The following is a 24,568-nucleotide window of genomic DNA, read 5'->3' as shown; positions in this document are numbered from 1 at the left end:
CCTAGAGAATTTGAAATGTCAAAAGCACTACAGTGCACCTAACATTAGGTTAGGGGTTTATGGGTCTAGTTCCCATCCACCTGTATTGTTTTCTAGGAAAATACAGTCTTTGTAGATACCAAGAAGTTGCCTATAATCAAGAAGAAAGTGAGGAAGTTGGAAGATCAGAACGAGTATGAATCCCGCAGGTAAGCCGACATTGTTAAGTGGAACTATTGCTGCAGTGCTTAAACTTTGCCTAGGCGGAGGCACAGGGCTGGGTTTGAGAGACAGCAGGGCAGAGCATAACAGTATAGACCAAGTCTGAATGCCTGGGTTCATATGTCAGAACTGCTACCACCTTTGTGAGCATGGACGGCTCAGTCAGCTAACTTCTTTTTACCTTCTTTCCTGAAATGGGAATAAAGGCCTTGAGAGGAAGCCACATCTTAACTAACTACCTTAAGCCTCTGTAATTTACCTCTTGACCCTTATTCTCTCCGTTTATACTATTTTCTCCATCATATTGTTAAATCCAAGGGAGTTTTTCTAAAATGGAACTTCTCAGTTCCTCTAACACTTACAGTATATATTAAGGGACACTTAAGCCCTGCAGAGGTAAACTGATTGACCCAGAGTTGCACAGTAAGTTAGACATAGAGCCAGAAGTAGAATCCCAGGTCTCAGCTTCCACTATTCTTTTTCTTCTGTTGACCTTATCATATTATCAGGCAGCCCTTATTTCCTTCTTTGACAACTAGCAGTGGAGTCTTCTGAGCCCATATCTCTGTTCCTTACTCCAGTGCCCTGGTGCCAGCATAAGGAGATTTAGTCTGTGACCTACAGCACTTAAAGCCATTTGACTTGTATTATACTATATTCAGGATGGCTGCAGGCTTTCATTCTCAACATTGCCAGCTCCTCTTATCTCTTTGTTTTAGCCTTTGGAAGGATGTCACTTTCAACTTAAAAATCAGAGACATTGATGCAGCAACTGAAGCAAAGCACAGGCTTGAAGAAAGACAAAGAGCAGAAGCCCGAGAAAGGAAGGAGAAGGAAATTCAGTGGGAGACAAGGGTAAGCTTGCCTGCCCCATCCTCCTAAGTGCTGTTCCTCCTAATTTATTTCAGTGAATGTTGAAGAAGTGATGTGCCAAACACTGCTTATAAACAAGATGATCGCTGGTCCTTACTTGAAACTCATTTCAGTCTAATGGCGGGGTGGGGAGCAGACATGAAATAGTAAGTATATTCCAGAAGTACAAAGCAAATATGTAACTGAATTCTTCCTCTTTGTCTTACAGTTATTTCATGAAGATGGAGAATGCTGGGTTTATGATGAACCATTACTGAAACGTCTTGGTGCTGCCAAGCATTAGGTTGGAAGATGCAAAGTTTACACCTGATGATCAGGGCAGTAGGCATAATTCAGCAACAAACAATCTTCCTTTGGGAGAAACCTGTTCACTCCTTTCTAATTACAGTGGTTCCTATCTCAGGGATACTGGACTTTCTGACACAGATGAACAATTAAGGGGAAAAGCTTCCCTTTTCCCTCTGTGGCAGTTACGATTTTGACTTCAGTCCTGAGAAAAACTTCAGGTTTTGAAAAACAGATGATGTCTTCTCCTTTTCCAAACACCACACGTTGAAAGCATTTATAAATCCAAGTCTGAAACTCTGCGCTCTAGTACTGCTGTTAAGATATACAACCTGTTTCTTAGTTCATATAATCTCGGGATACATACACACACACACATATATGCACACATACACATATATACACACGCATACATATATATAAATATACCTGATGCCAGATTTTTTCATAAATATTCTGCCTACTGTAAATATGGGTTCCCCTGAGTTGTTTTAGAAAATTAGCGCAATGTATTAAAATCAAGTGTTAGGAAATTTCATGGTCTTACCTACAATAACTTTTATTTTGGAATTGAACTATTATTAAATTGTATCTAATCCTGGATTACAGTTTAATTAATTATTCTTAGTGCTTAAGGCTTCATAAAGTAATTTTTCCAACCTTTTTTTAAAAAATGTGCATCTTTTATTATCTTTTATGGTTAAACTTGGAAGCCAATTATTTGGCAACCTTGAATACAAGAGCTAGCTTTTCAGAAAGACACTTGAAATAGTGGAGGATCCATTCTTTTCCTCTCTCAGATTGTATGTTCTGTCTTTAGCCCCTGCCAGGCAATTCCCCAGAATCTTCACTTAACTCATATTGCACATGTAGGGCTGCCTACCAACAACATTTATCCAAAAATGTTTTATTGCCTTAGAGGGTTTGGGAAAAGTATTTATTTATAGATCCCCACCCCATAGTGAACAAAAATAGATATAATAAAATGAATGCCACAGCAGCAAATGGCTCATTCTGAAGGGAAATACAGAACTATCTTTATTTAAAAATACATCAAAAAAAAAAAAAAACAGGTATTATTAGTACCTAGCATTTAGTTATTCAATATACTGGTTACATAAGGCCTTTAAAGAAGTAGATTCTCAGTCTGAGAGGATACAGGCCAGGGCTTCTCAAAGTGCTGCTGCAGGCTTTCTGGTCTCACTTGGCCCACTCGGCCCACTCTGCCAGTTTTCCTTTGCCAGCTCCTACAGTAACCCTGGGTTTATTATTTATTAGTCTCAACAAAGAAAGGATAAAAAGTAAATGCTATGATGCCAGTGCAAAACTTCAATGGAAGCCCTAAGGCAGTAGTATAACTCCATAAAATACAAACAAACACATTTTAAAATACACATTGCTTCAGGCCAACGCGACTGCAGTTTATTTGACTATTTTATGGTAGGGGAGAAGGTTGAGTGTTGTTGTGAAAGCCCTGATATCAGTAATGGGGATGATACAATCTGCCAGCAGAGGAGAGGTTGGCAGGTAGGTCAGCTGCATCACTTCACAAGAAGAATTTGAATCCTCACTAGAAGGGGTACCATCCTCTTCCAGTTCATACTTCCCATATCCAACAACCTGAAAGAGGACAAAGACAAAAGTGAAAAATATGCTGACCAGATTTAGGGGTTTAAGAGTTCTGATAACCACCCAAACTCAGTAAATGACAACCCTAGAATGGATGGAATTAAACATACTCACATGAACGCTTAGCATTTTACTTCCTGGCCCTCTATGGGCCTTGAACCAGTTGACCAGGTCTGATTTTGAGAATGACTTCAGTGCTTCAATCTTACAAGGGAAGGAAAGATAGGAAAGAAATTCAAGAAGAAAGATAGCTCTTAAACTTAACCCCCAGGCAGATGTCCCTGGACCTGCTTAGCATCAGAAGACCTCATTTTATTCTTCCTATTCTCAGGTTACCCCTAACTAAAGTCACACTGGAGTACAAGATCCAGATCTTTTTCATAGGTTTTACTACTTTGGAATAAAAGTTGTCAAAAGACATGCACTTGGAATAATGAACTCCATAAAGACAAAGAGTCCTCAATTTTCTTTAAATGGCAAAACTCTTTTTCTCCACAAAATCTTGTAAACCTCAATATATAGCACAAAAATAGAGCTTCTCTGATTGAAATTGGTGATGGTGTGGTAAGGATTAGCACCCAGCTCACGTGGCCACCTAAGGTGCTAGAGAAGCCAGTCTGAAAACTCAAGAAGTGAGCGAGTAATCAGGTCAGGACTAGTGTTTCGAGTTTCTCTTCCACACAATGCTGGTGTGCACAGACCTGTGATTCCTATAGAATCAGGAACCTTGACCAGTTTGAGCTGTCTTACTCTGAAAACCATGTTACCTCGTGGGCAAGGCGGTCAAAGAGGTACTGCTGTGTCACCACTTCATTCCAGTTCCTATCCACCTCCTCCCCAAGGTGGGTATCCTCACACTCCTTCAGCTTGATGAGAGCTGTGACCTGTTCCCACCAAAAAGAAAGATGCTCAGGTGGGGCAACATACCACTTCCCCCAGAACACACTGGCCCCTGTGCAGCCTGGCTTGTGATGGACATGCCAGTATGAGAGGCACAGATGAAGCTAGGGAGACGCTATGGTAAGAGGAAGGTGGGGCTGCAAAGCTCAAAAACTGGCCGGCGAAGCCCTGTTAAGACTTGTATCTGGGGGCTTGTGTGGGCCAAAGGCCAAAAGACCAGGCTGGCACAGTCACCTGGGTGTTGAATGCCTCTTCAGTGAGGTTCTCGATCTTCTCCTCAAAGCTAGAAAGAAACTCTTCTATCTTCTTATCAACAACTTCAGAACTGAAACAAAACATCTTCAATTAAGTCATCAGAAACCTGATCTCAGGCAGAAGGCAAAAGAAGGAATTAAGACTAAGACATACTTCCAGGAAAAAAAGCTAAAGTGTTTTCCCAGGCCTCAGCATTCCACCTGACATTGAGGAAAGAAAGAGAACAGAACCCTCCCCCTCACCCCACCTCCAGCCCAGTTTCCTGATATCCTCATAATGAAGCAGTCACAACCATGTTTGACCATTCCAAAGCTGAAAACTAACAGGTTTCAGCATGCCTGTCAGATCAGGCATCCTTTCTCTTCTTGTCTTCAGGTCTGCCTGAAGAGAATAAACACTGGCAAGCCCCATACAATGACCACAGGACTTGAATCAAGTCCTAAAGGGCCACTGGAACTATTGATCAGTCCTGGAACAGGCTATAACAACCCCCATCTTCCCAGCTTCCACTGACTAAATAGAGCAAACCTGCTTGGTCAGGGTTGCCCAAGGTTTAAGGAAACACATGTAGCCCCTACTCTCCATGCCCATAATAGGAGGTTACACTCATCTGTTCACTCACTCACTCACTCACTTGTATTTGGTTGCCTGAGTCCCCACAGTGACAGAAAATCCTAGAATCCCGGATGTGTTCCTACAGGTAGGGTAGACATGGTACCTACAGCCAGAGAGAAAAGTTATATGAGCTCAGGTGATCATCTGGGCCCTGGCCTTGGAGGCACTAGATAGGAGTGGGAAAAGTTTCTGCCCATCCTTATTGGAACTGGAAGTCCTGAAACAGGACCCAAAAATGTTAAGGTGTCCATACCTCTCCTGAATTGGGGACCACAAACTAGCCTTTTTTCTTATCTTGAAACTTGACCAAACTGAAAACCTGATTATAGTCAAAGATACAAATTCCAAAAGTTTGGATGAGTAAGTATCACCCTATGAGATGGAAGGAAGCTCTAACAGGCTGCTCAGTAAGGATATCTGATGAACTTCAGCCTGCAAAGTAAGCCCTAGGCCCTTATTTGAGCTCAGTGGCCTTGCCAGCAGACTTACCCAAGGGTCTGCTTGGTTCGAAGGAAGTCAAAACAAGGTTCTTCCATGTGCATCTGTAATTCAACATACTGCCAATCAGCCCAACTCCTCCCAGCAGAAAAACCTCCATTTCTCTCCCCAGAGTGTTTCACATACCTCCCAAGTCCAGCCTCCCTTAGTGCCTTTTTCCTAATTGGCCCAGGCTTATACTGGGTGAGAACAGTAAAAGACTATCTCACCTTCAAATCACAGGTCTCTGACTACCCCATGTCCCTATCCCAGGCAGAAAAGGCCGGGCCTCATAGTGGGTCAGGGGCTGTTGAAAACCTCAGCATCTCCTTTATGCACTTACCACAAGCAGCTCCATAAGTGTGTATTCTCTTAGACTCCTGGTACCTGACTGAAAAGAGAAGGTTGTCAGGCCAGCTGAATATCCAGTGGTTTATAGGGCTTTTAAATAATCCAGCTATTCTAGGCAACCACTTACGTATCACCACCAATCGCTCTCCCCCAAGAGAGTTAATTATACTTTGATGTTGTTTACATATCTGCCTTCCCACCAGACTGAAGGTCTATGAGGACAGGAGTCATGCTTGACCATTTGTACTCCACTCCCAGCACTAGCATAGAATTGCAGGTGCAAACAAAGGTGAGATTAATAATCCCTGACCTGCCAGATCCTGTCAGAAGACACATTCTAAAATTAAGTACTTGCAACTCAAAGCCCTAAGGAAGACAGCAGGAAATGTTTGGGGATCCTGAAATGTATCTGGATCTATTCCTCAAGAGGAGAGAAAATGAATAGTGCCACACAACAAGAATCGGTGCCACACACAAGGATCAAAACCAGTTGATAAGAAAAATACTTCAGAGGAAGAAGCCACGCTTTGGGACCACATGCTAGCTGCCCAAGACTGGCAAAATAATGCATTCAGAATGAAAGGACAGGAGGCCAATAAACAAGGATGTTGCTAGTGCCTCCCAGAGTCAGGATCTTGCAGGTTCCTCTCACACAGACTCATTTGCTTCCCACTCACCAGAGGAAGAGGCTAATGCCTATGTGCCCTTGCAAGACCTGATTAGTCAGCATTGAGATTTTCTGTTTCCCTGTAAACGGACCACAACAAAACCAATGCTTTCTGAGAAAGGATATGGTTTCCAAAAGGGAACAGTCTGTATTACAAGCTGGTGCTAAGAGGTGACTGATGGAAAGCATTTCTATAAACATAGTCTTACAATGTGAAATCCTGCCGAAAATGAGTACTCCTGTACCGGGGTTGTAAGCAGTCAGAGGCACTGAAAATGTAGACTAGGTTAAGAAAGGCTAGGCTGTACCATTTGTGGAGTTTGGGACCTGGTAGTCATAACCTAGAAGAGGCTGCAGGTTGGAATGCTACAGCCACAGAGGCTCCAGAGAGAAGCAGGGCTTCTACGAAGGACAAAAATATTAACCTAGCTCCAAAACTGCTGTTGCTCCTGAATCAAAGTACTCATTAAGAAGACTAGGGCAAGACACAACTTCACTAACAAGAGATGACTGTGACATCGGGCAAGTGAATTTGCTCCTGACAGCCAGACCAGGATAATGTCAGAATAAGGCTGAGGCCCAGGGGCAGAGATGCAAGACAAAGAAATGATAATCAGGCCATCCCACCCAAAGCCCAGTCAAGGATCTTCACAAGACCTGACAAAGAAGTGAATTCCTGATGCAGGGAACCCAAGATAACAGCAGCGGCTACAGGAGCCCCAGAATTTGGGGAGTCAGTAATCAGACTAGACAGGCAAGGTTTAAGGAAGATCCCCATGGTTCTAGAAGCGAGTGGGACCAACCACAGGTTAAAGCAGGCTATAGGCTAGAGCTAACTGTGATTACTGCCAAGTGCTTCCTTACTTTAAGCACTACACACCCCAGTAGAATGATGTGGAAAGAACACAGAATCTGAAGATAAAAGGAATAAATTTGAGACCCAGCTGGTATGACCTCAAGAAGTAAGGGGCTCTGGATCATGGAGTTGTCACCCTAAAACAGAGGTGATATATCCTTCCTCTCAGGTGCTTTAAACATTTATGACTCTAGTAGTCATTCTCTTTGCTGTGTCTTAATTGTTTGGCTATGTTTACTTCTGTCTTCTTTTCAAAACTGCCCCTTAACAAATGTCCTTCTGCTACTTGGAGTTCTATCAGGGGCACATGTAGGGAATTCCACCCACATCCCAGTTTCTGGCCCTCTAGATTAGTACTTAGGTGATTAATGAAGCAATACCTCACTGTGATTGAAAAAGGATCCATTTTACCAACAGGAGCAATTTTTAAATGTAGTTGCTTCAAGAGGACAAATGGCCCCAAGCATGAAACTATAGAAGTTACTATAAAAGGGCCTTGAAGGTCACGGGGTCCCTGATCCCCAGGTACTGGACCTTCCGCCAGTCTTTAGTACCCCCAACTGACCTGGTAGTACACAGTGACTTCAGAGTTGGCATCACCCTTGTTCAGAGCTTTCACTTTGCATAGATGGTGGCCACTGGGCAGCTCTACCACCTGGAACTGCACAGGCATCTCCTGCTCCAGAGGCTTGAAGTTTAGTTTGCTGCAAGAGAATCAGTATGGGTCACTGAGGCACCCAAAAACTATAAGAAGCTAGGCCTTCTAACTTTTCAATTGCCTTGTACACCAGCCTCAAAAAAATCTACTACAAGTAGTATTTCAACTGGGTGTTTAGTAACAATTAACTCAATTGTGGCTCCATGCCCTCTCGCTGGTAAGAACACATAACCCCAAAGAGAAAATTCAAATACTTACTCAACAACATATTTCAGGAAATCCATAGATTCCTAAGAGGCAAAAGAGAATAACTACATTAAGCTCTCTAGACATTCATTTCACCCAGAATCAGCTAATATCAATGTTCCAACTGCTTGGGGAGCCCTGCATAGCTTTAGGAAAGCAGATATAGTTGGTGACCTAAATGCTGGCAAGTTATTCATTGACTGATTCAAGATTGATTGTGTTTGTGGAACACTAAGCGGCTCTTAACTGTTCTGGCTCTCTTGGCGATCTGTTTACCCATAATACAGTTTCCCAACTGGATCAAACTTAATTGCTCAGTGTTGGTTTACCCAACTAGGCTGTGGCCTTTATGACAACATGGACTATGTGACTATGTTTCAGAATCCTGGGCCCATTGACACAGAACCTGGATAAAGCAAAGAAAATCACATTTAATACTGAGTGAATACATCCTCTTCCCTTCTTAAGAATTCTGTTTTCTTATCTATAAAATAAGGGATAAGTGGAGGGATTAGCTCTTCTCTAAAGTGATTTCTACTGGAGGAAATTCATGGTACTAAGGACTCTGTACCAAAAGCCCTTGCCTGGTACTTCAACGGTGCTTGGAAAAACAGACAGCCTATTTCTTCTCTTCCCTTTGTGGACTGAGACTTAAAATTCTTTTGGTGGCCAAGACAGAAACTAAGGCTGGTTTTGGGGTTGCAGAATGAAGACAGAGAAAGGAGAGGATAGCAGCCACAATTTCAAGAGTGACCATTTATATATTCCAATCAAAGGGCCAGCCCTGAGAAACTGGGAAGCCATGGAGGAGGACGGTTAATAACCAGACAGTTCAGGGAGAGAATCTTGAACAAGCATCTGACTGAGGAAAAGGCCTTAGTCGCGTACAAGGCCCCACAGACACTTCCAACTCAATATGTATCAGAACAAACTCCTCATATGCTCCCATTCTTACTACTGTTCCTGCTCCACCAACCCACTGCTTCAAGAAAGAAATTTGGGCATCATTCTAGACTGCCTTCTCTCTCTCTCCCACTGAGTGAATTTCCATCATCTTCTATTTCTTAAGTACTGCTTTAAACAAACAAAAAAAAATCCAGGGTCTTGCTTTATTGCCCAGGCTAGAGGGCAGTGGCATGATCTCAGCTCACTGCAGCCTCCACTTCCTGGGCTCAAGCAATCCTCCCACCTCAGCCTCCCAAGTAGCTGAGATTACAGGTGCACATTGCTACACCCAGCTAATATTTTCTTATTTTTTTGGAAGTGGTGTCTCACTATGTTGCCCAGGCTGGTCTCAAACTACTGAGCTCAAGCGATTCTGCCACCTTAGCCTCCCAAAGTACTGGGATGACAGGCATAAGCCACCATTTCCAGCCTTAAGCAATTCTTTTTCATTTATTTGGCCTAACATCAGGCTTCAATAGTTTTCACTCCAACTTTTTTTTTTTTGAGACAGACTCTCACTCTGTCACCCAGGCTGGAGTGCAGTGGTATGATCTCGGCTCACTGCAACCTCTGCCTCCCAGGCTCAAGTGATTCTTCTGCCTCAGCCTCCCAAGAAGCTGGGATTACAGACGCCCACCACCACACCTGTCTAAGTTTTGCATTTTTAAGAGAGACAGGTTTTCACCATGTTGGCCAGGCTGGTCTTGAATCCCTGGCCTCAAGCAATCTTCCTGCCTCAGCCTCCCAAAGTGCTGGGATTACAGGGGTGGGCCGCCTTGCATAGCCTTCACTCCAGCTCTTTATTTTGATAAAATAATATAAAGTTTGTAATCTCAACTTTGTTTTTTTTTAGACGAGGAGTCTCACTCTGTCGTCCAGGCTGGAGTGCAGTGGCACAATCTCAGTTTAGTGCAACCTCTGCCTCCCGGATTCAAGCAATTCTCCTGCCTCAGCCTCCCGAGTAGCTGGAACTACAGGCACGTGCCACCAAGCCCGGCTAATTTTTGTATTTTTAGTAGAGACGGGGTTTCACCATGTTAGCCAGGTTGGTCTCGATCTCTTGACCTTGTGATCCGCCCACCTCGGCCTCCCAAAATGCTGGGATTACAGGCGTGAGCCACCGCGCCTGGCCAATCTCAACCATTTTTAAAAGTGTGCAGTTCAGGGCCAGGCACGGTGGCTCACGCCTGTAATGCCAGCACTTTGGGAGGCCGAGGCAGGCAGATCACGAGGTCAGGAGATCAAGACCATCCTGGCCAACACGGTGAAATCCCGTCTCTGCTAAAAATACAAAAAATTAGCTGGGTGAGGTGGCAGGTGCCTGTAGTCCCAGCTACTTGGGAGGCTGAGGCAGGAAAATGGTGTGAACCGGAGAGGCGGAGGTTGCAGTTGGGCCAAGATCACGCCACTGGACTCCAGCCTGGGTGACAGAGCGAGACTGTCTCAGAAAAAAAGGGGTACAGTTCAATAATGTTAACTATATTCACACTGTTGTGCAGTAGATTAGATTTTCAGAACTTTTTCATCTTGCAAAACCAAAATTCTGTACCCATAAAATAACTCGTCTCTTCCCTCTTCTCCCCAACTACTGGAAACCACCATTATATTTTCTGCTTCTATGAATTTGACTACTTTAGATAACTCCTATGAGTGAAATCATATCTATACTTTAAAACAGCTTCATAACTTGTCTCTCTGGATATTTCTTAACCACAAATCTTCTTAAATCCTTTAATGGTTCTCCATTTCTACAGGATAAAGCCCAGCACCTTAGCTTCACAAACAGGCTTGACATACTTGTTCTGGCTATGTATGTATGTATCTATGTATGTATGCACACACATCCCTCACCATTTCCTTCCTCCCATTTTAGCCTCTATACTAAACTGTTTATGGTTTCCACATACAATCTTCAACAAAGGTAACTAACAGTATAGATATGCCAAATCCATTTCACTCAAAGTCCTGGTCTATTACCAGCAATCTATTTTTCTCCCTCTCTTTCTTTATTTCTTTTCTTTTGAGACAGGGTCTTACTCTGTTGCCCAGGCTGGAACACTGTAGTGCAATCATAGCGTGCTGTAGCCCCAAACTCCTGGGCTCAAATGATCCTTCCACCTCAGCCTCCCAAGTAGCGGAGACTATAGGCATGTGCCACCATGCCTGGCTAATTTTTTATTTTTTTGTAGGGATGAGTTCTCACTGTGTTGCCTGGACTGGTCTCGAAATCCCGACCTTAAGTAATGCTCCTGCCTTGGCCTCCCAAAATGCTGAAATTACAGGCGTGAGCCACCATTCCCAGCCCAGCAGTCTTCATCTTAAGAAGAAAGCTGCCCAGCATCAGAGGGGTCAGGTTCCCTTCTAAACAGAATATGATAATGCTGGCCTGCCAAAACTACAGCTTCCCCTTTAGGGAAGAACTAGTGCAATTCCAGAGTTCACAACTGCATTCAGACCTGGCCTACAGAGCATCTCACACTCACTGTGCTTGTGACATTCCCTTGTACCAGGCCCTCCACAAAGAGCTGGGATTTGAATTCTTTGACGAAGCTCAGCAGAGACTCAAGGGAAAGGCCATCCATCAAAGCCTGGTACTTGTCAATCATAGACCAACGGGCATATTCCAGGATTAAAAGCCGTACATCTCTGTACAGAGAGCAGAAAAAAAAAATACTCAAAGTTTTGTTATTAGAAATGAATCTTCAGGATAAAGAAATGCTTAGTCAAAGTTCTATAAAGGATGTGTTTCTAAAGAGAGACCATTTTTATCACAATGTAAGATAGGAAAACAGTATCAGATTCACCAAAAAAGTACTGAAAATCACATACACAAACTTTTAAACAAATTTACTTAGCAGTACAAAAATGCATTTACCTGTCTCAGTTGCAGGGTGAAATATTTCACATAAAAGTAAAGCTGCCAGATGAGTCAAGTTTACTTAGTTGTACACTGATTTAAAATTATTACTATTTTGGTTTGAAATCTCACTAATATTTTATTAACTACTAGAAGCCATCATTTGGGATATCTATTACTGCAGTGACAATATAATACAGGTAACAGCTCTGGTCCAGAATCAGATTAACTTCATCCCCCATCTCTACAACCCCACCCCAAATAAGCTGTTTGAATTTGACAAATCTACTAACATCTATGATTCAATTTCTTCATTTGTAAAATAGGGGAAGTATTCGTGAGAGGTAACCGTTTTGGATAGAATTGAATTAATGAATTTATATAAAAGTTCTTAGATCTAGCACAAAAATCTTCAACAAACAGGTTTATTATTATTCTATCTTTTATAAAGTAAATTTCAGGAGTTGAATTTTAATAAAATAGAAGGTTGTGTTTAATAATGTATTTTTATAAATAAATAAAGTAGTATTCATGAGTTATTGGCAGGGCTATTCACTGTATCAATGGTTACAGATAACTCTCCTTTTTTTATTATTATACTTTAAATTCTAGGGTACATGTGCACAATGTGCAGGTTTGTTACATAGGTATACATGTGCCATGTTAGTTTTGCTGCACCCATCAACTGGTCATTTACATTAGGTATTTCTCCTAACGCTATCCCTCCCCCAGCCCCCCCACCCCCCAAAAGGCCCCGGTGTGTGATGTTCCCTCCCTGTGTCCATGTCCTTTCTAACATATATCTGGTTAATAGTTTTTGTAACTTTCTGTGATCAGAATATCAGTTATTACATGACTGACTCCTAACCCCTTCTTTCTAATTCTGGAAACTGACGGGTTCATTATAGCTGTGTCAAAAGCAGAACCTTTACGCTGTTCACTATTTACAGATTCCCAGGGCAAAACTGTCAAGTAGGGGCTAGCCAGTCATGTGCACAAAGGGGTAGGTCTGTTCAGAGGACTTTTCTCTCCCTCCCACAAAGGCTCTACCTGCCAATAGAGGGTACCCCAGAGGGATACTTTTTTCTGATTCACGCAAAAGTATCCTACAGGCTACAATTAGCCCTGGACTAAAGTAGTAAGAACAGGCTCTGAATGAAGGCCCAAGGGGGTTGCCTGTGAGCAGAGGGTTTAAGTATTAGCATACAGACTGTGTAGCTGCCTTTCTGCTCTCCTCCGGAAGCTTGGCTGAATTCTGGATAGTTAACATTGCTAGATAAGTGACATGTTTAGCAATGTAACTCAGCTACTAATCACCAACATACTAAAATCACCAGTAAATACTTCTTCTGGTTTGTTTTTTGTTTATTTGTTATGAGACAGGGCCTGTCTCTGTCATGCAGGCTGGTGTGCGGTGGCATGATCATGGTTCACTGCAGCCTCAACCTCCTGGGCTCAAGCAAACCTCCCACCTCAGTCTGCCAAGTAGCTGGGACTACAGGCATGTGCCACCACACCCAGCTAAGTTTTTAATGTTTTGTAGAGATGAAGACTTGCTATATTGCCCAGGCTAGTCTTGAACTTCTAGCTTGTGATCCTCCCACCTCAGCTTCTCAAAGTGCTGGGATTACAGGTATAAGCTACCATGCCTGGCCCAAAACTAGCACTTCTTTAACATTTAGGTATAATGATTGGTGAAAACACCCTTCTTTACTTTTAGTCTCTACAGTAAGCTGCTTTCAGTTCCATTCACAGCTAGCTACATAAGCTGGGTTTAGAAATACTATAACACTATGGACGGGTTTCCTAAACTACAGCACAATTCAAACATGGATGAAAATTAGCACTGAAACTATAGCCTTAACCCCCACACCTACCCACTAGGAAGACTAATACTTTCAGGTCCTCAAAATATAAGCTCATCTCATTTATACCCACTTGGCCAAAGTCTCGGGCTTGATGAGGATGTTAAAGTAGGTCTTCTTCAACTGCTCAGTTATCATTGTAAAGACAGCTGGTGTGGAATTGAACTCAGCTAAGTAGTCAATAATGAGCTGAAACAGTAGCTAAAAGAAAAAGAAGGAAGCACTTTAAGAAGCATGGAAATCCACTAGGTATTAGGGAGGGAAATGTTTCTCTTTGGTTTTTACCAGGTACCTAGCATGGTACTAGGCATTGTGGGGGGGCATAAGAAAATTACTAACAACTCAATTTGTTCGTTTGTTTGGGTGTTACCTGGAGCCAGGATATCACTCTGGTCACCCAGGCTGGAGTGCAGTGGTACTATCGACCGTAATTCATTGTAACCTCAAATGCCTGGGCTCTAGCCATACTCCCACCTCAGCCTCCTGAGTAGCTGGGACTACAGACAGGGGCCACCATGCCCGGCTAATTTTTTTTGCTTTTGTACAGACAAGGTCTTCTTATGTTGCCAGGCTGGTCTCAAACTCGTGGCCTCAAGTGATCTTCCTGCCTCAGCCTCCTGGCCTCAAAGAATCTTAAGGGTCCAAAATTTTAAATAATTTCAAATTTGGAACAATTCTTCCTTTTTTATCATTTCATGGGTGTTCTCAATAAGATTTGTAGTTTGTCTTTAGATAGATCCTATACTTTTCCTGTTTATTCTTAGCCATTTTATTGTTTTTCTCAATATTGTAAATAAATGTAAGATTGTTTCCATCCATTTGTTTCTTTTTTTAAGTGACAGAGCCTCGCTATATCGCACAGGCTAGTGGCACAATCATAGCTAAGTATCCTCAAACTCAAGTATTTCTCCTGCCTCAAACTCCGGAGGAGTTGGGACCACCGGCACATCCCACTGTGCCTGGCTTCCATTTCTAAGTGGTTACTGCTACTATGGGGGAAAAAAAGCCATTGATTCTGATATACTAGTCTTTTGACCAGCCATATCACACCTAATTTTTTTTTAATTTTAGTGGTATATGAGGTTTTCTAAGAATACAATCATATCATCTGCAAGGAAAAATATTTTTTCCAAAAAAGTTTTTATTTCATTTTTTCATCTTACTGTAATAGCCAGAACCTCTGAAACAATAACAGAATAATAGAGATGATTGTGGATTATTCTTGGCTTGTTGCTGATGTCAGTGTTCATCATTTTATCAGTTAATATAATGTCTGCTGATAGTTCTTTACTTGAGGTTTTTTTTTTTTTTTTTTTGAGATGGAGTCTTGCTCTATTGCCCAGGCTGGAATGCAGATCTCGGCTCACTTCAAGCTCCGCCTCCCAGGGTCACACCATTCTCCTGCCTCAGCCTCCTGAGTAGCTGAGACTACAGGCGCCCACCACCACACCTGGCAAATTTTTTGTATCTTTAGTAGAGACAGGGTTTCACTGTGTTAGCCAGGATGATCTCGATCTCCTGACCTCATGATCCACCCGCCTCAGCCTCTCAAAGCACTGGGATTACAGGCGTGAGCCACCACGCCAGGCCGAGGTTTTTATACTTAATTAATTTCCTTCCATTCCTATTTATTAGGAATGCCAACTCAAATTTATCAAATGATTTATCAGCATTTATCACTATATTCATACAGTGGTTCTCCTTTGACTTGTGTTATGGTGACTTATGATCATCAATTTCCTAATATTCCACAACCCTAGCATTCCTGGTACTTGAATTATTCTTTTTGCTAAACTGGATTTAATTTTTAGAAAGTTTACGTCTATATTCTACAGATAAAATTGATCTCTAGTTTTCTATGCATACATACATACATACATATATATATATGTTCTATATTAGGTTTTAATATTAAGGCTAAGTAAGTCTCACAAATTCAAGAATATCAAATACTTTTCCATGGTTTGTATTTTTAATAAGCTCTCCAGGTAATTCTAAAACATATTTTCCAAATGATAACCACTGAATTAGGCTTTAATCTGCTTGAAACTTAAGCTACATTATATTTAGGCCTCAGAGGCTGACAAAGTAAAATATTCCATGGCGTCTCCTTCTGAGACCAATCTTTGTCAGGTGGGGAGATGGAGAAGGGAAAAGGCATAAAAAGGTGAGAGCTATACTCTTCTCTTGGGTTTTTGCCCAGATGAAGGCTATTAACACCTAGCACAGGTCTTTCTGGCAGGTCCTTGCCTCTAAAATTTTTCTTGTATAAACCTATTTCCCTAAATCTTAATATAATATATTCTACCCAAGAAACCTAGATATAAAATTTATTACTGAGTATATTATATTACTTTACCTGGTATTCAGTAATCTAACTCTCTTAGCTAACAGCCCATTATTTTTTCCTCCTCTTATGAAGTTTTTGATGAAGCAATACTGGAACATATTTCTCACTAAGGGATTAATAACTGACATGATACAGACCCTGTTTCGAAAAGGTTCATAAACTTAGAAGGGAAACAAGACACACATACTTGAAACAATGAGAAGGAGCATAAGATGAGGAAGTAAGGGCACAACCATTTGAGTTCTACTCTATTTCAGGCAAAACACCAGTCAAATTTATTATTCCACAGCCAGCATGGAGGCTCACGCCTATAATCCCAGCACTTTCAGAGGCTGAGGCAGGCAGATCACTTGAGGTCAGCAGTTCGAGACCAGCCTGGCCAACATGGAGAAACCCCATCTCTACTAAAAATACAAAAATTAGCTGGGTGTGGTGGTGCGTGCCTGTAGTCCCAGCTACTCAGGAGGCTGAGGCATGAGAACTGATTGAACCTAGGAGGTGGAGGTTGCAGTGAGCCAAGATCACACCACTGCATTCCAGTCTGGGTGATGGAGTATCTGTCTCAAAAAAAAAAAAAGGTTATTCTTGTATGGTAAAAAATTTAGCTAGAACCAATCCTTAATGCCAGTGTTGGTTGTGGAGAAACTGACAGCAAAGGGAAGTGAAATCAATCCTAAAGCATGGGCTATAATCCCATGCACTGCCGGTAATTAATGAAACATATGTTGTTCTTATGTATAGTCAGTCACAGTTAGAATAGCTGTCATCAGCCAAGAATATTCAAGATAATCCACATTAATAAACATTTATTTCTCTGTACAGCATCCCATGCACAAACCTCTACATAAATATGGTACTTTAATGCTCTCTATAAGGAAAACAGAGTACTTGTACTTACAGGTAGTTTGTGGTTAAATCCTTTCACTCGAATAATTAAACCATGTTCTCCAGCTACCAGTTTATACTCCAGCTGTGCCACATCTGCTTCATAAGCTGGTTCCGCAAGGTTATGCGTAAGGATATTGACAAAGATATCAAAGAGGACCACACTAAGAAGTACAAAATGCAAATGGTATCTTTAATTGGTAAGAAAGACACATGAAATAGATTTGCTTCAATTTAGAGTAAGCAGCTTCATTTTTAGAAAGTATAAATTATCTACTCCAGAATGTAAAAGGTAATACAGCTTACTCAGGATTCAGTTTCAGAGGTGTATTACAGAATTCCTACCTTCAGCAGTGTTTCCCAATCTTTTTCATGTCATGTACACATACAAAATGATAATATTTATATTGTATAATGAGGTAAATGGAATAGGCATCAGCAGCACTGGCCTGAAGGCTCTGTCTACCCTCCAAGTCTAGGCATTCTGACTAATTAAAAATATGAGTTCGGGAATGCATTTTTTAGAGTGAATATTAACAAATTCTAGTGCTGCTTGTCATTTTAAGTTTGGATTTTACAGTTAAGTAGGAAAAGAAAGAACTGCACCAACATTTCCCAAGTATCTCCTACTTTCAGACACATTTCCCAAGTATCTCCTATGTTCAGATACACTTTAGGCTCTCTAACCACCCACAATGAAAGCTATCTACATAAATATATAAGGGATTTGCTGAGAACAGGAACAATCACATTCCTTGGTATTCTATAAATACAGAATCAACAGATCCATCAGTCTCACTATAGACTGGACACTCACCCAAACTGATCTTTAAGGACTGTTCCCCATCCAGTAACTGGGAACTAATTGCTCTAATCTACACTATCAGCATGTTTTACCAATGGGTGCTGGTAATGGAGCAGCCACAGTTCCATTTTAATGTTTGGTAATAATACAAATAACTTGTTTGGAGTACAGAAAAAAATACATAAATCAGCAACATAGCTCAAATATGGATAGAGAAAATGACAGAATGATTTAGAATGAAACAAACAAAACAGTTTTTCAATAACTAAAAAACATATTTTCCAGAAAAAAAGACAATTGCTTACTTTGCTGCAGATCTCTGTATCAAGGGTGAAATTAGATGGAAACGTATATATGCTAAAAGAAAAAAGACCATAGACAAAAAAGGTCAGGGGCCTCAAATATTTTACACGTCTGTTATTTTCCCCTAATATATATATATTTTTAATTCTGAAGTAAACTACTAATCCTTAAATCCTCATTACATCTTTATTCTTAAGGGTCTTTAAAAAGTAGTATTTACCATTCCAAATAAAGAGTTCCAAAAGGCACTCTTTAATCTATGGGAAGACCAGACATATGGGCAGATACATAGAGAGGCCTATAAATACTCTTATTTATTAATAGCTTCAGTCAGGAAAAATTTTTAGAGGACAGATGCTAAGAACATTAAAAGAACAACCCCAGCGTTCACACAAATTTACAGCAGAGGCTTTCCAAGGAAACTGAATTTAAGGAGATTTTTAGAAACTCATAAGCTATTCAAAAAACATTATGAAAATAAGTTCCCAATAAACTCAAGAATCCCACAGAGCTACAATATAGTTGTGTTTTGAGGTTGTGGGTATGGGTTAAATGACATACAAGAGCACCCAGCCTATGATTCCATGTGGCTTCAATAAGTTCCTTATGCCATGTTCAAGAACAGAACGGTAAAAAGCAACACAGTTAGGGCCACAACATTAAAGATAAGGACTTTAGAGTCTACTTAACTCTATACTATGCTTCCTTTATGCTGAAAACAAAATGGTAGAAGGAGGCAGTTGGTGGGGCTTTCACATTTGTAATGCTGGACTAGGCTATCTATTATGTCTATGAATAATTCCTTTGTGTATTCTTATCTCTTTTCAAAAACAATGTTCAAATAACACCAATTCCTTAAGATGGCCAAATACCTGGCTCTGCTTTCATTCAACTGAAAGAAAAAAACCTAAAAACAATTTCATTCTAGCCTTAAATTTTCATTTCCTGGACACTGGAGTGTCCATAAGGATTTCTGTGACAGCATAGGAGCACAGTATAAATCTGGTAGATAAGTCTAGAAAAGGTCTTCAAACGGAAGGGGAAAAGGAAAGAAAAGTAGGTGATATACACAGGGGAAGCAAGTTACTGCAAAGTGGAGAAATATTTGTTTTACTTATTTTACTCCTTTTAGGGAGGGTGAGAGGGCGTCAAGGTGGCTGATAGAGGCACCCAGCCCCAGCCTCCTCCACAAAGGAAGACCAAAATAGCAAGTAGATAATCACATGTGAAACAGAGCATCTAAAGAGAACACTGGAATTCAGCACGGAAGTAACAGGAGGGCAACATTTTACCTTTGGGGATTTTGAATTTGTTGTCTTTCTTATACCACAGGCAACCTTGTGGAGTATTCACAATTTTAACTGGGTATTCTGTTTCTGGGCAATCGAAAGCCTTCAATGTAAAGTCCGTGGCTAATAAAAGAAGATAATAATAATTCACTCAAGTATTTCAGCAGGAGTGAGGAGCGCCTCTGCCGGGCCACCCTGTCTGGGAGGTGTACCCGACAGCTCCGAAGAGACAGCGACCATCGGGAGCGGGCCATGAGGACGATGGCTGTTTTGTTGAAAAGAAGGGGGGGAAGTGTGGGGAAAGGAAGGAGAGACCAGATTGTTGCTGTGTCTGTGTAGAAAGAGGTGGCCATAGGAGACTCCATTTTGTTCTGACTAGGAGAAATTCTTCTGCCTTGGGATGCTGTTGATCTATGGCCTTGCCCCCAGCCCCGTGCTCTCTGAAACATGTGCTGTGTCAACTCAGGGTTAAATGGATTAAGGGCGGTGCAAGATGTGCTTTGTTAAACAGATGCTTGAAGGCAGCATGCTCTTTAAGAGTCACACCACTCCCTAATCTCAAGTACCCAGGGGCACAAACACTGCAGAAGGCCGCAGGGACCTCTGCCTAGGAAAACCAGAGACCTTTGTTCATGTGTTTATCTCCTGACCTCTCCACTATTATCCTATGACCCTGCCATATCCCCCTCTCCGAGAAACACCCAAGAATGATCAATAAATACTTAATTAAAAAAAAAATACAAAAATTAGCCAGGCGTGGTGGCGGGTGCCTATAGTCCTAGCTGTTCAGGAGGCTGAGGCAGGAGAATCGCTTGAACTCGGGAGGCGGAGATTGCAGTGAGCCAGGATCGTGCCACTGCACTCCAGCCTGGGTGACAGAGCAAGACTCTGTCTCAAAAAAAAAAAAAAAAGTTGAACTAACTACTCCATGTGGCTGAGTCAGCATTTGAACCAATTCAGAGTCTATGTTTATAAATGTATACCATATCGCTTCTTGGCCTTTCGGCTAAGATCAAATATAAATGAGTGCTATACTGCTTTTGCTTCACAGAAATGTCTTCCGCCTCATGCACCATTCTCTACTGTCATCTCCCACCTGGGAGAACACATGGAAGGGCTCAGCAAAATTCTCTGTAAAATGAGTACAGCGATTAATTTTGTCCTGGCAACATGACACTCATTTTTCCCATATGTTATTTTTATTATGCTAACGCGATTCAAAAATCTGGCGAATAATTCATTAGTAAGATTAAAATGTCACCTTGGGAATTCTGGCTAGGTTACATGCCAAACCCTCTCTTCTTTGATAATCTTTTGGTGATGGTAAACAATGCAAGCGCAATGCCAATTATCTAGATCCAGATCATGTTTATGATTTAAATGACAGAATGATAATTCCTTCATCTTTTATGTATGGCTTTCTGTTTTGGAGTAAAGAATGCATTTTATTTTTGTTTCTCCTCAGACTATGAATAAAAGTGACCCTCAACAAAAAAAAAAAAAAAAAAAAAAGCATTTCAGCAGGAGCCCCAGTAATCTGTTATTGGCTTCAGAAGTCTAAGTAACTTTTCTCTGTGGCAAAAATAAGCCAAATTCAAATGCTGGAATACATTAAATTAGTAGACCAATACTGAAGGGAAAACTATGTTGGTCTTAAAGTAAATAAACTCTAAAGATCTGGAATTTCCCAAGAACTGATTCTGGTTGCTACACATTCTGCTTCATTCCCTTTCTTAAAGACAATTTTAACTGAGAGAGGAGGCTTTAGTCAGGATAGTTTCATAAACCAATTTATTAAACAATCCATTAATTCATGAGAATGCCTTTTACCAACCTTATGCTATACATTTGAAAAGTTACAAAATAGTTCTGCTAAAGTCAAACTTGTCCTTTTGGTTAATTAAAACAACAGTTTCATCAACACATAGATGAAAAATAGCTAATTTTTAAAATTTGAGTACTTGCTATATTTAGGTAAAAGAGCTGGATTTGGTAGGCATGGTGGCTCATGCCTGTAATCCCAACACTTTAGAAGGCTGAAGCAGGAGGATCACTTGAAGCCAGGAGTTTGAGACCAGCCTGGGCAACATAGAGAGACCACATCTCTAGAAACAAATTAAGAATTAGCTGGGCATTGTGGTGTGCACCTGTAATCCCAGCTACTCAAGAGGCTGACACAGGAGGACTGCTTGAGTTCAGCAGGTCAAGGCTGCAGTGAGCCATGATCATGCCACTGCACTCCAACCTGGGCAACAGAGTAAAACCCTAACTCAAAAAACTAAAATAATAAGCTAACTGGGTTGTTTAGATTATTTACAGTTCAAGATATGAAACTGAAATGTCTAATATAGATAATACTTTTGTTGTTGTTGTTGTTGTTGTTGTGTGTGATGGAGTTTCACTCTTGTTGCCCAGGCTGGAGTGCAATGGTGAGATCTCAGCTCGCCGCAACCTCGGCCTCCTGGGTTCAAGTGATTCTCCTGCCTTAGCCTCCCAAATAGCTGGGATTACAGGCATGCACCACCACGCCTGGCTAATTTTGTATTTTTTAGTAGAGATGGGGTTTCTCCATGTTCCTCAGGCTGGTCCCAAACTCCTGACCTCAGGTGATGCACCCGTCTTGGCCTCCCAAAGTGCTGGGATTACAGGCATGAGCTACGGCACCTGGCCAATACTTTTTTTTTTTTAAGTATTTCTTGATCATTCTTGGGTGTTTCTCGGAGAGGGGGATGTGGCAGGGTCATAGGATAATAGTGGAGAGAAGGTCAGCAGATAAACCAATACTTTTTTTAAAAGGCTTTTTTTTCCTAATGGAAGGGAGATTCACATAACATAAACTTAGCTATTTTAAAGTGAACAATTCAGAAACATTAATACATTCACAGTGTTGTGCAACTACCACTTCTAGCTAGTTCCAAATCATTTTCATCACCCCAAAAGGAAACCCCCTACTCCTTAAGGGACTGCTCCTCATTACCCACTCACCTCAGCCCCTAGCAATCATTAATCTATGTTCTGTCTCTATGGATTTATCTATTCTGAATATTTCGTATACATGGACTTATCTGTGACCTTTTGTGTCTAGCTTCTTTCACTTAGCATGATGTTTGCAAGGTTCTTCCCCAATATAGCACATATCAGTACTACACTTTTTATGAGTAATATTGTAAAGTATGTATACATCACAATTTGTTTATACATTCATCCACTGATGGACATTTGGGCTGTTTCCATCTTTTGAGTATTGTGAACAGTGCTGTGTGAACATGAAGGTCCATGTATTTGTTTGAGTACCTGTTTTCAATTATTTTGGGTATATACTTAGACATGTAGAATGGCTGGGAAATACAGTGTTCTGAGTAAATTACAGTTATAAGCAACTCTAAAACCTTGGACCTAGGATTGGTAGCTTTCAATTATTTTTTTCTGCAACTCGCTTAGAAATATGTTTTCCACTGCAAGCTAGTAGACAGGCAGATATCTGAAACAAAAGTTCTTAAAATAACATTCTTTCCACATGCAATGAAACACTTTGCTATTTTCTATTCTAACTGATTTTTTAATGCTTTCATGGCTCATTACGCTGTCCTTACAATCTATTACATTGACTTCACAACCTTCTAATGGGCTGCCACCTGCAGTCTGAAAAGCAATAGAACAATCTGGCAAGATAATGGCAATCCCTAAGGAGACTGGTATGAAAGGATCAGCTACGCTATACAAGATAAAGCATAAACTTCAGAGTCCCAAGATCTGTGTTTAAATCCTGGTTTCTCATTCACCAACTGAATAGTCTTGTACCAGTCACTTTGCTTTTTTGACCCCCAGTTTTCTCATTTGGAAAAGTAAGAAAATAGTAATGCCAACCTCAGAATGTTACTGGGAATCTCAAATATAAATTCCTATGATACTTTGTAAAATATAATGTGCTATACAGGTGCCTATTAGCACATGGATGGATTATGTATAAAAATTGCTATTTTACTGACCTATGTACTTGTTTTCAGCTGGAAGATGAAGATCTGGATTTAATTCGAAATTACTATTCCACAGTTCAGCCCAAGAGTTTTCAATATCTGTAAAGGAGAAAAATAAACTGACCCAATAAACAATGCAATGTTCAACATTGTCTTAATAATAAACTAGTTATCAACTGGCCTACAAATCAATTCTCCTTTCTCAGGAAAACTGTGACTGACACATATCCAGGCATTCTAGAATCGTGCTACTCAAAGTGTGGTCCTAGCAGCACTGGCATCACCTGGGAGATTGTCAGAAATGCAGAATCTGGCCAGGCACGGTGGCTCACACCTGTAATCTCAACACGTTGGGAGGCTGAGGTGGGTGGATCACCTAAGATCAGGAGTTTGAGACCAGACTGACCAACATGGTAAAACCCCAGACAGGTTTCTACTAAAAATACAAAATTAGCCAGGCGTGGTGGCCTATGCCTGTAATCCCAGCTACTCGGGAAGCAGGAGAATTGCTTGAACCCAGGGGGCAGAAGAAGTTGCAGTGAGCCAAGATCGCGCCTTTGCACTCCAGCCTGTGCGACAAGACCAAAACTCCGTCTCAAGAAAAAAAAAAGAAAGAAAAAAGAGAAATGCAGAATCTCAGGCCCTATCCAGACGCTCTGAATCAGAATCTGTATTTTAGTAAGATCTCCAGGTGACAGAAATGCACACTGACATTTGAGAAGCATTCTTCTAAAACTAAGTCAAAACTCTGCCCCCAAAATACCAAGATAACAGAATTTTTTCACTAGTTAGTAAATATAAACATAGCAGAAAATAACTTCCTGTGCAGTAGTATAAGTAATTTTCATTTCAAAGTGAACTTTTTAAAAAATTATACTTTTTCCCCCTCTAGAACCATTAAATTATCAAAGAATAAACATTTCCAGGTAAGTTAAATATACCTAAATGTAAGACAATTGTTAAAATATTTTACCTTCTATACTATACTGAGTTCCAAACCATTTCTCCTTGAGGTCACATTTTCCCTCATTAGCACCAGACAGTAAAACAAGATTTGCTTTTTGAGGAACTAGCTGATTCAAGGCTTCACCAATGACCTAGTAAAGTGGGAAGAGGGGAAAGAGATACACACAATTTTAACCTAATACATCTCTTTTAAAAAGGCAAAAATCACATTGTTAGGCACCTCCAAGATCTATGCTCATAAAAATACCTACAGTTCATGAACACCCTAATTTACAAAGTCTCATCAGTGTTTCAAAAACTTTTTTCCTACTTT

General features: G+C 40.9%; 2 protein-coding genes across 22 annotated transcripts in view; one reads left to right on the top strand and one right to left on the bottom strand.

The window, feature by feature from the left end:
* The window catches only part of OSBPL9 (oxysterol binding protein like 9), a 172,244-nt gene extending 170,282 nt beyond the window's left edge, over positions 1 to 1,962 (top strand). For all 16 annotated transcript variants that reach the window (XM_054488137.1, XM_054488116.1, XM_063656126.1 and 13 more), the window contains 3 exons: positions 97 to 188; positions 921 to 1,056; positions 1,283 to 1,962. In XM_054488137.1, the coding sequence (XP_054344112.1) occupies positions 97 to 188; positions 921 to 1,056; positions 1,283 to 1,357 (303 nt within the window). In that variant the 3' untranslated portion in view covers positions 1,358 to 1,962. The remainder of the gene's footprint in view (positions 1 to 96; positions 189 to 920; positions 1,057 to 1,282) is intronic.
* Positions 1,963 to 2,759: 797 nt separating this feature from the next.
* The window catches only part of NRDC (nardilysin convertase), a 90,551-nt gene continuing 68,742 nt past the window's right edge, over positions 2,760 to 24,568 (bottom strand). For all 6 annotated transcript variants that reach the window (XM_054488038.2, XM_054488052.2, XM_063656088.1 and 3 more), the window contains 16 exons: positions 24,263 to 24,386; positions 23,302 to 23,388; positions 19,316 to 19,435; positions 18,026 to 18,077; positions 16,929 to 17,079; positions 13,754 to 13,881; positions 11,442 to 11,604; positions 8,026 to 8,057; positions 7,675 to 7,813; positions 5,579 to 5,626; positions 5,248 to 5,300; positions 4,778 to 4,861; positions 4,123 to 4,213; positions 3,756 to 3,872; positions 3,103 to 3,192; positions 2,760 to 2,979 (listed from right to left, as the gene is read on the bottom strand). In XM_054488038.2, the coding sequence (XP_054344013.1) occupies positions 2,782 to 2,979; positions 3,103 to 3,192; positions 3,756 to 3,872; positions 4,123 to 4,213; positions 4,778 to 4,861; positions 5,248 to 5,300; positions 5,579 to 5,626; positions 7,675 to 7,813; positions 8,026 to 8,057; positions 11,442 to 11,604; positions 13,754 to 13,881; positions 16,929 to 17,079; positions 18,026 to 18,077; positions 19,316 to 19,435; positions 23,302 to 23,388; positions 24,263 to 24,386 (1,677 nt within the window). In that variant the 3' untranslated portion in view covers positions 2,760 to 2,781. The remainder of the gene's footprint in view (positions 2,980 to 3,102; positions 3,193 to 3,755; positions 3,873 to 4,122; positions 4,214 to 4,777; positions 4,862 to 5,247; positions 5,301 to 5,578; positions 5,627 to 7,674; positions 7,814 to 8,025; positions 8,058 to 11,441; positions 11,605 to 13,753; positions 13,882 to 16,928; positions 17,080 to 18,025; positions 18,078 to 19,315; positions 19,436 to 23,301; positions 23,389 to 24,262; positions 24,387 to 24,568) is intronic.

The sequence above is a fragment of the Pongo pygmaeus genome, chromosome 1 (assembly GCF_028885625.2).
Source record: "Pongo pygmaeus isolate AG05252 chromosome 1, NHGRI_mPonPyg2-v2.0_pri, whole genome shotgun sequence".
Classification (NCBI taxonomy): domain Eukaryota; kingdom Metazoa; phylum Chordata; class Mammalia; order Primates; family Hominidae; genus Pongo; species Pongo pygmaeus.
Note: the sequence above shows the minus strand (reverse complement) of the source record. Positions and strands in the feature narration are given on the sequence as shown.